General features: G+C 51.3%; 1 protein-coding gene and 3 non-coding genes across 4 annotated transcripts; all 4 read right to left on the bottom strand.

The window, feature by feature from the left end:
* Positions 1 to 759: 759 nt before the first annotated feature.
* Positions 760 to 831, bottom strand: TRNAG-UCC (transfer RNA glycine (anticodon UCC)). The gene has a single exon. It is a non-coding gene; the product is annotated as a tRNA-Gly (tRNA).
* Positions 832 to 3,449: 2,618 nt separating this feature from the next.
* On the bottom strand, positions 3,450 to 3,521 carry TRNAM-CAU (transfer RNA methionine (anticodon CAU)). Its single transcript has one exon. It is a non-coding gene; the product is annotated as a tRNA-Met (tRNA).
* A 2,488-nt stretch (positions 3,522 to 6,009) lies between these two features.
* Positions 6,010 to 6,092, bottom strand: TRNAS-AGA (transfer RNA serine (anticodon AGA)). The gene has a single exon. It is a non-coding gene; the product is annotated as a tRNA-Ser (tRNA).
* Positions 6,093 to 13,102: 7,010 nt separating this feature from the next.
* LOC104024845 (olfactory receptor 12D1-like) lies at positions 13,103 to 14,045 on the bottom strand. Its single transcript, XM_009491955.2, is given in 2 exon segments — positions 13,103 to 13,717; positions 13,719 to 14,045. Coding segments are annotated over 2 exon segments (942 nt in total).
* Positions 14,046 to 15,339: the final 1,294 nt, after the last annotated feature.

Below are 15,339 nucleotides of genomic sequence, written 5' to 3'. Positions count from 1 at the left end.
TGGCAAGCCAAGCACTTGGCCCACAGTGCTTCCTCGTGGATGGTTCCTGGGGCAACAAGGCTGCTTCCTTCTTCCCCGCTCCGGGCAGGGAAGGCTGGGCAAGGAGGGCTCTGCCACACCAGCCCCTGGGGGAATGCTGTGCCAGTCTCAGGGAGTCAGTGTGTGGGAAAGGGGCTGGAGAGTCAAGGAGAAAGGACAGGAGATGCGCCAGGTGCCGAGCAATGACTGAAGCTCCAGTTCCTGCAGGCAAGAGGCTCACTTACGGCCCATGGTACAGGGGAAGGAGGACACAGCTCTCTGCGGGACTTGTTGCTTCATGGAAGGAGCTAGACTGCAAGGCATCTCAGGAGGTCACTGGTCCAAGTATGCCTGCTCAGAACAGGCATAGCTAGTCCCGAAGCTAGAGCAGGCTGCTCAGTGCCTGAGCCCCACTGAAACCTGAGCGCGATACCCAGGCATGGAGAATGCCAAAGTTCTCTGGGCGCCCGCACCGGGGCTTCAGCACTCCCTGAGAATCTCTGAATGGCCCAAAGCAGCCCCCGCACTCTGCTTTTGCCAAGGCTGGCCTTGCTAAAAGGCAGGCCTGTGTTCTGCGGGGCTAGGAGGTGCCCAGAGGCCTGGCCATGAGGCAAGGCTGCAGGGGGAGTCAAGGGGAGTGGCGCACCCGCCCTGTGGGAGCTGAACTTGCTGAGGGAAGCTGGGTTCCTTTGGAGCAGGAGGGGCAAGGCACTGCGGAGGCCAGCTGAAGAAAAGCTTGCCTGCGTTGGCCAGGAATCGAACCCGGGGCAGCTGCTTGGAAGGCAGCTATGCTCACCACTATACCACCAACACACCTGTGGCCAGCTTTTCCTCCTGCTCCTCCACTTCACAGACTGGCCAGCCACCTCCTTCCAGCCCCCTGAACAACCTCACACACATGACCTCAAGCTGCTAGGCCGTGTGTGTTTTCTGTGTGTGTAACAGGTTGGCCGGGGAATCTCAAGCTGCACTAGCTGCCGACTGGGGCAGATCAGCATCCAGGACTGCCCAGGGTTGGAGCAGGACACTGGACAAACCGGGACGGAGCTCCGGGCGTGGACTCTGCGCAGACCGGTGGTATGGCGCGGGGTTCGAGGGACCTGCTGGTGTGCTTATGGGAGGGAGGGAGGGAGGGAGGGAGGACATCTGTGTGTCCAACACTGATCTCCACTCCCAAGCAGCCAGAGAGGAAGAAAAGGATCAGGCCGTCTCTCTTATTTCATGCCTGCGTGAGTGCTGGTGGTGGTTCTGAGGGTGCTCACAACGGCACTGCTCCCCACCTGCGTTCATACCTGTGCCAGCTGTGCGCGTGCTATGCAAGCGTACGTGCGTTTGTGTGTATGTACCTGTGATGGTGTAAGCATAGCTAACAGCCAAACACCCACCCAGCTGCTCACTCCTTTCCCCACCTTCAGTGGTATGTGAGGCATAGAAAACAGGATGACAAAGCTTGCGTGTCAAGATAAACACAGGGACAGGGCTTAGCAAAAACGGTTGCGGGCAGAACAGGCTCGACCTGGGGGAAATACATTTTTTGCCAATTAAAACAGATTGACGCAGTGAGAAACAAAAAGACAAACATAAAACGGCGCCTTTCCTCTCCCCTGTGTGCAGGCTCAACTTTGCTCCTTCACACCAGACTCCCTTACCCGCCCAAGCGGGATGCCTCTTCCCTCTGCTCTTTCCCACTCGGTTTCTTCCTTCCTCCTCTCTCCGTCTGGTGTCTTCTGCCCTTTCTGGAACATGTTTTCACAGAGGGGCTGCAAACTTTGATGATGGCTCGGCTGTGTCGTGCGGTGAGCGCACCGTGGAGCTGGAACTGGCTGTGTCTGACACAGGGCAGCTCCTTACCTCTTCTCACAGAGGCCACCCTGCAGCACCCCCTAACCCCTCCACTACCAAAACCTTGCGATACGTAGCCGACGCAGTGCCCACTGGGAATACCATAGGGCGTAACACTGAGCTAACACAGGTCTCCACCTGCCCCAGACGGCGGCACATTCACTCTGTCCCGGCTAACGTGTGGTTGCATGATGTGCCCTTTGGTTGAATTAAAAAGGCCCAGCAACCAGCCTGCATTTCTTCTTAGGCACTGGATATTGTCCATGTACTTGTACACTTGTCTAGTATTAGCTCAGCAATCGGAGAGTGAAAAGCAGGCAATGCTAGGGTAACGATTATTATTCCTATTGTATAATGTGCAAATAGGCCAGGTGGATCATTTCTAGCCCAGGTTTCTTGCTCTACGTAACTTGGTCGGATATCAGCATCTGCCACGTTCCATGCTGCATGCCCGTAAGTAATTTGTCTTGCAGGACTCTACCCACTGCCGGTTCGTGGGCTAAAATCTGCCCTGTGCTGCTACTGGTTTGGGTGGTGGATGATTGCTTTGGTGAATCCCCGCGCCAGCACGGATGAATGATGACGTACGTCTGACCAGGACGTACCTTCCCGTACATACACAGGGGGCACCATTGTCTTTCAGCTGCCATTTTCTTATCAAACACCATAAGCAAGATGTTTTCATACTGCTCTGTGATTGGCTGACAGCCATTTCTTGACCCCGTCATACCCACCTGCTCTCAGGCAGACCTGTGGCTGCCTGCCAGGACCAGCCAACCCTACCCGTGTACCCAGAAGCACATCAGGCCAAGGAAGCCCCCACTCACTAAACACGGGAAGAGGCAACTTTTGACAGCACCGTTCCCCATGGGTTCCCATATTGCTTTGTGATTGCCTGACGGCCATTTTTGATGCCGTCACGCCTGCATGTTGAAAACAGAGATCTCCCTCTGATGGATTTTCCACTTCCTTTGGACCAAGAAGTTTTTGGATATAAAAGATATACCATGCAGCGGTATCCACTGTGGAATGAAGACGGGCACCTAGCATAAGCAATATTCCTGTGGATGGCCCATCGCCTGCAGAGCCAGAGGTGACCTCACAGTCAACATCCAAGCCATCTTCTGGCTTCTGGCCCGTCAGGTACTCAGGTAGCCGGGAGCTCACCTGCAGATACCCATGCCGTCTTCCTGCTGCCAGCCCACGGAAGCGCTCAGACACAGAGGACTTCTGGAAGAGGGCACTCTCGATTGTTTTTGAAGGGCCATGGCAACTGAAATGTCGCGGCCTGGCGAGGGAAGGAGCAGCTCATTCTGGAGCTCCATCATGGCTGCTCTCCATGCCACAAACTTCACAGATGGCTCAGTGATGTGGAGGCAGCTGGAACCAGCTGTGTCTGGCACAGGACAGCCTCTTAGCTCTTCTCACAGAGGCCACCCTGCAGCACCCCCTCTCCCCTCCACTCCCAACACCTAGAGCAGTGTGGGTTAAAACTTGCTGGGAGAGGCAGCAGCTGTCAGGAGCAGGGGGGAAGGGGGAAAAAAAAAAAAGAGAAAAGGCGGAGGGGAGGCGGAAAAAGGAAATGGCACTAGCAGAGGATGGTTTCGATCCATCGACCTCTGGGTTATGGGCCCAGCACGCTTCCGCTGCGCCACTCTGCTCCCCCCAGCACCTCTGCTGGGACCTCCCACAGCCCTGCCTGATGCTCCCTGGCCCTGCCAGCACCAGCGCTCGTGCTCACGACTCTTTCCCTTCCTCTATCCTGTGCCCTTGCCCAGGCAGGAAAAATGTCTCCCTGGAAAGCTCAGTGGCAGTGGGCCTGGGGCGCGAAGCGCAAGGGCCTTGCTTTGTCCCTCTCCCCACGTCTCCTGCCCATAACCCTGGATCGGGACTTTCTCTTTGGTCACCCGAGCTGGCTCTGCAGGCGCTGAATTCAGGAAACCCCGGAGCGCGGGGGCAGCCTTGTTGCTTTGCGGGGCAGAGAGGAGAGGAGCTGCTCTCCAGCCAGCTCGTGAGGGCTGCGACCCAGCTCGGAAGTCCAGCTCCCAGGGGGAGCTGCGCGACTGTGTCTGGCATACAAGTCAGTTCTTTGCTGGCCAAGGAGGGAGACAAGGACGCTCAGCATAGAATTGCCAATGGAAATAATTCTCCCATTGTAGCTGTGCGCATAGCGGTGCCCCAGCCCAATGCATGGAGGAGCCCGATCTAGAGGATGGCAGGGTTTATATATGTTCACAACACAGTTGTGTCAACGGATCAAATTACTCACCTTAAGGGGCGGGCTAATCAGTTACCATTGCTCGCAAAATCAGTATGTGCTTCTCCCCGGCAGGTGGTGTGGACGTATGGTCACTGGGGTGTTTATCTCCATTGCTCTAAACCAATGTCCCGGGCAGGTGGAGAGAGTTTATACTAGATTCAGGTCAATTGCTGTTCTGGCCGTGGTTATATGGCTGGGGGTTTCTTGAAGACAAATCTCTTTACTGTTTTGTCATCTGTATGGGATGTTCTCGGCCAGTGAGAACCGGTTTGGGTTTGGTCTTTGGGTCACATTGACCCTGAGGCAAAAGTGCATAGTCCTAGGCAGTGCTCGTTCTTCTAGCCAAGTTGTTTAGCAGTTAGTGCCTTGCATTTCACGCCGGCTCGGAGGGCATTGCCCTGCCCGTGCTGCGCTGCGCTGCGCTGCGCTGCGCTCCCCCACAGCTCCCTCCTGGCGCAGCCCTGCCCTTGCTGCTCCCCGCCAGCCGAGGGCTGCCCCCGCCACCATGCGGGGTGCCAAAGAGCCAGAGAAACCCCGCCTCTCCGTGCCTGCTGCCATTCCTTTCCTGCCCAACACTGCTGCGGGTGGAGGTGGTTCCCAGTCAGCCTAGGGCAGGGCTGGCCCAGCCGGACTGGGTGCTGGCCAGTCTTAAATGCTGCAAGGCATCCCAGGAAGGCTCTGGGCAGCCTGAGGTTTTAGACCCTGTTGGTGAGGGCGAGGGATGAGGTGGCACTGCTGACGCCTGCATTTCTGGGCTTGTGTTTGCTGGTTCCCTCTCCCATCCACAGGTCAGAGCATGCAACAACCAGGCAGACGAGACAAAAGCAGAAGCGGGATGGGGTGTGGGTGCAGGTATGAGCGTGGGGAGTGTGGCTGCAGCCTTGCCTGCCACAGGGGCAGAGAATTGGGCTGCAGATCAAAAGGTCCCTGGCTCAGCTCCAGCTGCTCTCTCCATTGCCCCTTTCCTTCTTCATCCATGCCTCCAACCTCTCTGAGCACCTTTTGACCTTGCGCTGCTTCCGCCACCCTCAGTGGCATGGCTGCGGCGGGGATCAGACCATGCACCAGCAACGGGCTTTTCTCTCCTTCTCTTTCTCTGGGCTCTCTCTGAATGGGCCCCTCAGGGCTTCCCTTTTCCTTAAGGTGCTGCAACACCCAGGCAGGCTACCAGCAGCCCCTTCTCTGCTGCCGCTCTCTTGGGAGCAGCTGGGCATGGAACTGAAAGAAGCCCTCTGGGAAGCCTCCAGCTCTTTTCTATCCCACCCATCAGGGGCTGTGATGGCAGGGAATGGCCTCCTGATGGCACAGTCACCACCTGGTGAAGCTGGTGCCTTCTCTTCCCCCGACTTGCCTCTTACTCCACACCAGTTTGCCTTTGTGAGACCTAAACTGAGGGGCACTTTGTGAGTGCAAGATCCCAGATCCATGCGGTGTCTTCCCTTCATCTTTAGCAATGACAGCCATCCTGCGGAAGCTGTCGTCGGAGACAAGCTGCTGTAGTCTCAGGTGTAGGGAAGACAGCTGATGGGGCTGTGCTGCTTGGGATGTGTGGCGAGGTCAGTCTCTTTAAGTTCTGCTCAACGAGCAACAACAGTAGACTTCTTTTCATGGCTCCTACTCAGCACTGGTCCATTCTCTTCTGCCAACTTGCCTACCCTGTCAAAGGGAGTAGGATTTCCCATGCATCCAGGAGCTTTGGGGGGGTGGTGGGGGGGGGGGTGTGCGTGCGGCCGGGGAGGGGAGGGGGCAGGGAGCTGGGGGGGACACGAGGACAAGTGCTGCAAGGCAATTGGGTTCTACTGTCTCCCTGGGCACCAGGTACAGTATGGAGCCGAATCCCACAGCTGCAGCCTGGTTAATTGCAGGGAGCCCAAAAGGGGACTGCTCCTCGTAGTTGACAGGATTCGAACCTGCGCAGGGAAAACCCCAATGGATTTCTAGTCCATCGCCTTCACCACTCGGCCACAACTACCTGCTCCAGCCCTCTCTGCCCTGCTGATCACGTGCCCTGTGCAATGACACCTCACTCCCTGGGAGTTTCAGGGCCAGCATTCACTCCTGCAGTTGAGACCTCCGCTGAGTATGACAGGCACCTGGTGCCAGGCTTCCAGAGGCCTTGAGAGGCATAACCGCAGGGGCTACAGCTGCAGCTCCCAGCGCCTTGTCCTCAGCCGGGCATCTGGGATATCCTGCCACGGGGGGGATGGTTTTGCTCCCCAGCTGGTCTCAACTGCTTCCGGGGAAGAAGGGAAGGCAGCTGCGTGGAGACAACCAGGGATGGTGGCAGTTGTGGGGCGGTATATTAGACCGCGCTTTGCTTCTCAAATTTATCTGAGGGGGACTCCAAGGCTGCTGTGACCACTAGGGTGGGGACGCTCCTGCAGCAAAGATGGTGACGTCCCGGCAGCACCTCCAGCCTCTTGGGGACGTAGGGTGGTGTCAACCCTTGAGCAAAGACCACGACTGCCCCGCAGGTTGTTGGTGTGTAGAGGGAACGGTTTGCGAGAGTGGGAGAGATCTACGGAAAGGGCAAGGTGGAGCCTGTCTGAGGAGAAGCGTGGAGGGGCAAAGGGAGAATGAATGGGAGGTGTGGATGACTTGGGGGGAGACAGGAGAGAGCTTGTTTTGGTGGAATAGGTAAGACCAGAGCTTTTTTCCAGCACTGGCAAGCATTGTCCAGTTCCTGAGCATGGACCAAAATGTTAAGTGATCCACAAAAGCCATCATTTCCATCACGAGATGAAAGTAGCTCCGATTCCCTTTTGGCTCTGGAGCAGGAATATTTGGAAAGTAGTTTTGAGGAGTAAGTGTGGAGGTGGTGCATCTGGCAGTGCCTGTCTGCATGCAGAGCAAGGGTGGGAGGTGGTTGCAGTCGAGAGGGTGAGCATGAGGAGCGGCTCGAGGAAGTGTGTGTGCAGGGGGCTGGAGGGAGGAGGCCAGCCACTCTGTGAAGGGGAGGAGCAGGAGGCAGCACTGCCCACAGGTGCGATGCGGGTGGGTATAGTGGTGAGCATAGCTGCCTTCCAAGCAGCTGATCTGGCTTCAGCTCCTGGCCAATGCTGACAAATGCCTCTTCAGCCTGTCTCCAGGGTGGGCGTCTTATATGTTCTGCATGTAGGCTCTTCTGCTCAAAAAATGCCCAGCTTTCTGCTGGGGTTTCAAGCCACTCCCCTCGCCTCCCTACGGCTTAAAGACAAAGTGAGACCATTGCTTTCTTCCTGTTGGGAGGGCTCCAGGCTTGACTCCTCATTGCAGTGCTGGTACAGGAGCCAAAAGACAGGCTTCTTTGGCCTGGCACAGAGCTAGCTGGTCCTGCTGCTGCTGCGGCTGGTTGCACGTGGCAAGGAAAGCATGCTCCTGTGGCAGGGTACAAATGAAGATCAATAATGCCTAGGTGGCCGTCGAGGGACGGACTGTGCTGCATGAGGCCAGCTATGCAATTTTGGAGTGTGGTGGGAGTGCTCAGCAGTTCAGACGGCAGCAGGGGAGAGGCAGACAAAGCCCTGACCCTGCCAGACCAGCGGAGCCCCCAGAAGAGATGGGAACCCCGCCGACGCTGAGGGAGCTCCCAACAGCAGCTGACAGGGAGGATCCCACGGCTGTGCTCTGAGGGAAAGAGGTGAGGATGGGGCCCGGCAGGGTCACCTGTGGCCACCTCGATGGCCACTGTCGAGTCAGCGCAGCGGGCGACACAGGGCTCGCTGCAGCTGCTTGCAAGTGGGGTTGGGCCAGAGGGGCCACAAGGGTGTGGGAGAGGAGACAAGGTCTGAAGCAAGACATCTCTCGGTGAGGGAGGCAAAGCTGAAACACAGAGCAGGCAGGGAGCACAAACCTCAGTATCAGTCTCTCTTTCTTTTCCCTAGCTCTCCCAGTGGACACTCTTTCTTTTAAGAACAGGCACTGTGCCCACAGCTCCCACAGCCCTCCTTGTGCCCTCTGAGCTGCACAGCGCATCCCACTTTTGGGACCGGACCCAGCACAGTGGATTTAAAGCACCTGTGGAAAGACTTCTCGTACCCCATCTCCAGAAGGAGCATTGCTGCATTGAAGAAGGCGCTGGATGCACCTGGCCATTTGGTTAGAGACCATCTGCCACGCAGGTCGTTGGTGTGTAGAGGGAACGGTCTGCGAGAGTGGGAGAGATCTATGGAAAGGGCAAGGTGGAGCCTGCCCGAGGAGAAGCGTGGAGGGGCAAAGGGAGAATGAATGGGAGGTGTGGATGACTTGGGGGGAGGCAGGAGAGAGCTTGTTTTGGTGGAAGAGCTATGTTCTGAGTAGTTGATCTGGCTTCGATTCGTGGCCAATGCTGATAAAGGTCTCTCCAGCCTGGCTCCAGGGTGCCTTGTACCTTCTGCAGGTAGCCTCTCCTCCTCAGATACCACCCAGCTTTCTCCTGGGATTTCAGGCAGCTCCCCTCACCTCCCCACTGCCTTGAGACCGGCTTGAGGCCAGTGCTTTCTGTCTGCTGTCAGGGCTGCAGGCTGGCCTTCTGACTGCGGTGCTGGGACAGGAGTCCGGAGAGAGGCATTTTTAGTCCTGGAACTGCTGGTGCTGCTAGCTGCCACTCTCAGCAAAAGCATGCTCCTGTGGCAGGGTACAAATGAAGACCAGTAATGCCGAGGTGGCTGTCAAGGGACGGACTATGCCGCATGAGGGCAGCTATGAATTTTGGAGCGTGGTGGGAGGAGGCCTGTTCTTTATGTAAAGGCTCAAAGGCCTGTTGGTCTGGTCTGAAGTCATCCTGGAGACACTGACCTACCCTGTCCAGGCTCCAGCATTGCAGGGACAACCTGAAGTTTACTGGAATTGGGTGTAGCAACGTTCCTGGTAACTAAGAAGTAAGCCACCCTTATTTCTCTTGCAGCTTATGGCCTGTAGGGGCAAGGGAAACACAAGGAGTCTCTCTCAGCTAGACCCTCTACTGGAAGGGGGTGAAGTTTCTCGTGCCCCTGATTCCAGGGTTGCTTTGCTCTGCTGACAGTCAAAAACCGTTCTGGGCACTGGGGTTCTATGTGGGGTTTGTGTTAGCACAGTATTTACAGACTCCCACTCTGTCAATAGCAGTGCTCCAAGTTCGAACTGTAGTTTTTGAGCACCCACATCATGAGTACATGTCCATTTTACTGTTAAAACAACTCTGTTCAGTAGAGAGGAACTCATACCTTGATCTCAGACACATAAAACCTTTACAATGACACTTTGACAGAATCATTTCCATTGAACATCCCACTGGGGACACTTGTAGAAGAGTGATGGCAGTTCAGTGAGGGACAATGGGTGAGCTGGATGAGTATTGCAAAGATGGGGGAGGTTGGAGAGGACAGTATTTCAGGGAACTGCTCAAGGCTTTGGGATGGGGAAGAGGGGATGCCGCTGAGAGTGGGAACTTGGGCACCCAGTGAACAGGGCTGGAGGGCAGGGCTGGGACAACTGGGACCTGTAAGCTGTCACCACCAGAGAGAAGATGTTCTTCATGGCTGAAGAGCACCCATCCATTTCTGGAAAGCTAGGGGAATGGTCTGCAGAGAGTGGAAGTTCAGGGGTTGCAGGGGCAGTCTATGAGGCACCACTGAAGCAGTGGTGTCTGGTGGGGTGGAGATCTGGTCTGCGGCAGGAGGTACTCTGAGTAGAGAAGCTGGGTACCACCTCTATGCGGCTGGGCTGCCAGGGACCTGCAAGCTTGGCCAGAGGGGTATCAGGAAAAGTGACGTGGTGAGGACTGTGTTTCAGGACTGAGCAGCAGCACTTGGGCCTGAAGCACACAGGGGAGGAGGGCAACCTCTGGGGTAACAGTGATGTGTGGTCCAGTCTGATATGCCTTTGCCCAGGTACCTTTGTTGTGCAGCTGCTGCAGCGTCCCAGGAGCCTGGGTGTCTCCTCTGCATGCCCCACACTGACCGGAAAGAAGCCTGAGGCAGGCAAAGCCTGAAAAGGTCCTGCTGGGGATCAGCACCTGTCCCCTTTCTTTGACAGGACACAAAGGGGCTGCTTGGTGAAAGCACTTATTCCCTCCTTTATTTTTATTTTTATTTTTGTTGCTGCTAATTCTCTGTACAGTCATGAGATGTCTAATAGGAGAAAGTCTTTGACAAAGAGTTTTGCTAGACTTCAAGTTTTTAATGAGCATACGATGCAACAGAGGATTTCTTGTTTCTTATTCAAGCCTGATGGTGTCAAATTAATATACTCCAAATGAACTTAATAAACATCATTTTCCAATAGAGGTTGATGCTGTCAAAGAAAACCAAACAATGTTATCATTGTGGTCAAGCATTTTGTGGACTGTGTGTCTTCAGCTGTTTCTCTCAGGAGTCACGAAGGGCAAAGCTGTCCATGGTAAAATTGGCCCTCTCACCACCTTCAGAAACAACACTGCATTGCAAATCTAGTGACAGCTCCAGTTCCCTCTGGTGCTGTTCTTGTAAAATTACCTGCACAGTCAGTTAGCATGAAAAATACATTTAGGTACCAGAAATCATGACATATATAAAATTATTCAAAACCGAAATAACGTTTTATAACATTTTGAAGATGGGTTTTCAAACTCTTTAACTTTTGACTACAAGATATACCAACACTACTAACCCTGGCCGCATTACTAGAGACAGGCATATGATCAGAAGGCACACAAACCAATACATAGATGCGAGCACCGTAAGATGAGAGAAGATCAAAGGCGGTGATCCAGTGATGGTACTTGGCCAAGAATTAAACAGACAAATATTAGGTGGGACAAATTTCAAGCTGATGGGAAAAACATTTGATAGGTATACAGGCAGGCAAATAAGCATTTGCATAAATGGAGAAAAAGGCAGAAGAAAATTTAGTGGATAGTGAGCTAGCTAAAGCATTAAGAAAACAAGTAAGTGTCATGCACACACAGACTTTTTTCTTTCAACAAATGAAAAATATAATTGTAGCAGCATGGGGAATATTTACCAGATTTCAGTACATTTTAGGAAAACATTTTTGAGTGACTAAATTAATGGATTAAAATTAACGAAAAATGTTGATGTTTACCAGGTTTGTGTATTTTTAATTTCCAAACAATGACGTTTCCTTTAAAAAAGGAGCTTGTGAGTGCTCAGGTGCAGAAGTGCTGCCTGATTGTTCAGTGAGAAAGGATTGTGCTGACAGGAAGAATGTCTATGTTGTTTGCAATGCCCTTTTTGGAAGCTGGGGTCACCATCTTTAGAAGTCTTGAGGAAAGTATTTGACACAGTCAGGGTTTAAGTAAGATGGGCAGGCGAGTGGAACTCAGCTCAAGGCACGTGATGTAGTTGTCTGAATATATGCACTTGATGCCGTTAAAGATACCCTTTTATACCCAAGCCTTTAGAACAAGTCTGTAGGTTTGTTCAAGGACCAAGAAGACCTTCGTGTCATTTTGAAGTGGCAACTTGAAGGCCGTGCAGGATACCTTTAAGCATCTGAACTGGCAGCAAGCTCCTACACTGAGGTATTTGTATCCTCATGGAATTTAGACGCTTAGCTGACATGGGGACATCCAAGCCTGGAGCTCTTCAGGGTCTGTTGCCAACATCCAGGAGTCTGTTCACATCTTATATTGATACCTTGCATGTTCCACAGGATTGGCACATATGAAGCAGAACCAAATAGATTCCCGTGTCTTTCTAGAGCATCAGGTGGAGGACACACAAGTCTCTTACACGATGCCTATCGATGCCTTTTCTTAGGCAACCAAATCACATTCGTGCTCTTATAGCGAGTATTGTTTTAAATGCCTCTCACTGCCAGATGCTTAATGCTATTGCGTGGATCTGAACTGTCAAGCTGGAAAGGACGACATCCTTCTAACATCTGCGTATTGCAAATGCATGGCCAACTGGGTCCAGGTATCATCTCCAGAAATCATATCTGTAGACAGGAGTTTGCCCTCCAATCTCTGCTTCTAGGCCATTGTGCAGACAATTCAGAGTACCCTTTAATTCTGTCCTCAGTAATCCAAAGGCAGACACGGCACATCTAGTGTCCGAGAATGTCATATGTTTTTCATCTAACTCAACACAGAACTGCAGTCCAGGCTAAGACTGAAGGTGGTGAATGTCTGTGTAAAGAACCACAGCACCTAAAAATGAAGCACTTATAAACCGCCGCACCCCACATTAAAACTAGGATTTAGCACCTAAATATAAGTAGGTATCTAGTGCTATTAGAAATGTCCATACTTCACAGGCATGAAGTATGACAAAGGACCTGCCACAGACCTGTTCCGTTTGGGATCCACAGGCAAAGTCTGGGTAGGATACTTGAGGACATTTAACATGTCTGTAGTAGTCGGTGTAAATGCAGATCAATTGATTTATCATTGACCATAATGTGAATCTGGAAAAGTAGCTAGACACATAAATACATTTAAGTATATAAATGTAGGCAAGATAAGCCACACTGCTAAAGCTAGTAGAGGTGAAGGTCACATCCATTTTTAAGTTTACATTTAAATCTAGGTTCATTAGTAAGGTTCCCCTTATACTTAATGGAAAGAAACAAATCCCTCCAGAGGGCTGAGTCAAGTCAGATGTTGACAATATCATTCTCAGGCTATGCCCACCCAAAATGTAACACATGCAAGCTCTCTTCAGCTATACAGAAGGATGACAGGAGAGTCATTCGGCTGCCTAAGCATAGTTGTCAAGTAATTATTTAATACCTTACATTATCCAGGACAACTGCATGGGGCTGTCAGCTATGCCTCAAGTCCTGCAAGAGACACACATGCTTCTGTGTTGGAAGCCGGAGACCAGATGGGGTACCATAAGGCATCTTAAAATGATGGAAGAAGCATCAAGTCCTTGAATATCTCCCCTGATTTAGGTCTACGCAATTAACTTCTAAATGTGTTAAACTACATGAGATATTCAGTAGTTTTTCAGTCTCTTGCAATACAGTGTCCTTTTGACCTCTTTCCTTATAAATATGAGAGGTGGAGTAACCACATTCTGAGCCTTGTCCTTGTTTTAGTCACTTTCCTCCAGGAAAGGGTTTTCTCCCTAACATTTTTTTCAGGGCAGATCTCACCTCCTGGTTCCTAAGAGTGTAGATCAAGGGGTTCAGAGCTGCGGCAACAGCACTGTACATGAGAGACACTTGCACATCCCTTTTAGGGCAGCTTCCTGAGGAGTGTGTTGTATAATTGAAGAGCACTGGTATGTGAAGCAGTGCCCCAATGGTGAGGTGGGAGGCACAGGTGGAGAAGGGCTTCCATCTTTCTTCCTGGGACCAAACTTTATGGAAGAGGAAGGAGATAATATAGAGGTAGGAGAGGACTATGAGAGTGAAGGGGCCTAGAGCAATTGATGTGGTGACAACATTGAGGAGGGTCAAGCTGAGGCTGGTACTACTGCAAGGCAAATGCAACAGTGGCTTGATGTCACAGAAGAAGTGATGGATGCGGTTGTGGCCACAGAAACTCAGTTGAGAGGTCATGACTGAGTGCATCATGGCATGTACAAAACCAATGGACCAGCTGGCCACAGCCAGCAGCAGACAAGTCCGTGGGCTCATGACAAGGGCGTAGCGCAAAGGGTTGCAAATGGCCACATAGCGGTCATAGGCCATGGTGGCCAGGAGCACAAGCCTCAGTACTGCCCAGCAAGTGGAAGAAGTGGAGCTGGGCCAAGCACCCACCAAAAGAGATGGGCTGATGTCCAAAGAGAAAGCCAGTTGACATCTTGGGAACAGTGACTGTGGAGTAGAAAATGTCCAGGCAGGACAGGTTCCCCAGGAAGAAGTACATTGGCGTGTGGAGCCGGGGCTCACATACCACCGTGGTCAAAATGACACCATTTCCCAGAAGACTGGTCAAGTAGAGCAACAGAAAGGAGATGAAGAAAAAGTGCTGCAGCCCCTGGATATCGGTGAGGCCCAAAAAGATGAACTCGCTGACCTCTGTCTGGTTCAGCATTGCCGGATCAATAAGAAGCAAAGGCAAAAATGTCAAGGTTCCACAGTTGTGAGGAGTAATAGCATTACAAAACTCATTTGTTTCTGTGCTATTTCAATACAAAAAAATGCAGAAAAGAGCAAAACTTAACACATGTAATTAAACATAAAAGCTGCATAGAAACTCAAGAAATTGACATGGGCAAAAATAACTTTCATGTAGTCTGCTACTTTCTGTCTAGAACAAAGAGAAGAGTAAAATATTACAGAGAGGAAAGTATTAAAATAAAAGCTTCCACCTATGCAGAACAGCAGAATATGTAAGATGTAAACATTGCTGCTTCTTCACCTTCAGCTACATTCATATTTCAGTTCTGCTCATCTGTAACTTCCTGCTACAACCTTTGATCTCATCAATAAAGCTTCTAACTCTTAATGCGAATCCCCCCCGATGCTTTCTTTCTACTGTTGTGCCTACACTACATTAAGCCAGTTTCAACTTTCACATTTCTAATGTTTACCATCTTGTCCAGACAGTTCTTTGATCTTAAAAATTGCAGTTTCCATTTTTTTATCAACAGCCACCAGAAGGTGCTCCAAGGTACCATACAACCATCAGCATTTCTTTTGTATGTTGCTGAGAATAAAGGAAGAGGGTGTTTTAGCATGTGATCACAAACTGTTTTTGTTATTGGACTGTATACTTTACCTAAAGAATATCTTCTTGTTGAGCAGCAGCAGATGAATGGGACAAAAGCCAGCACCTCATCTCCTACGTACTGTGACGGAGCAAGACTGAATTTGCAGGAGCCGAGTTAGCTGGTGCAGGTTCCAGACAAATTGGCTCATCCCACTTGAAAGCTGATCGTACTGCCCCGCTGAGACAATATGATCAGTTCTGCCAGTATCGTTGGTCTTCTAAAGTGCAAATGAGTAAGCACAAGCTCTCACTTTTTTTTTCTGTTTCAGGTAAGTTTGTTTACCACTATGGGTCAGTCTCAACCATATACAATAAAGAACAAAGTCCTGAGATTATTTTACTAGGGCAGGTAGGCACAGGTATTTCTAGCTTACAATATAGACTGCAAATTCTACAAGACAAGTAGTTTTCTCTGTACGTTCAGTGCAGTGATGATTGATATGGATGAATACAACTAATGAAAAAATAATTATTTCCAAAATATTTCTTGTAAAGAGGTTAAAACACATATAGATGCATTTCATAGCCTTTCTTGTCCATTCCATTGTACTGTATACTTTTACTGAAAACAGGTGATTTTTGAAAGTCTCCACCCAGTCACTCTTTTTCCCATACT

The sequence above is a fragment of the Pelecanus crispus genome, chromosome 7, assembly GCF_030463565.1.
Source record: "Pelecanus crispus isolate bPelCri1 chromosome 7, bPelCri1.pri, whole genome shotgun sequence".
NCBI classification, from domain to species: Eukaryota; Metazoa; Chordata; class Aves; order Pelecaniformes; family Pelecanidae; genus Pelecanus; species Pelecanus crispus.
The sequence above is the reverse complement of the archived record's forward strand: the minus strand, read 5'-3'. Positions and strand labels throughout refer to the sequence as shown.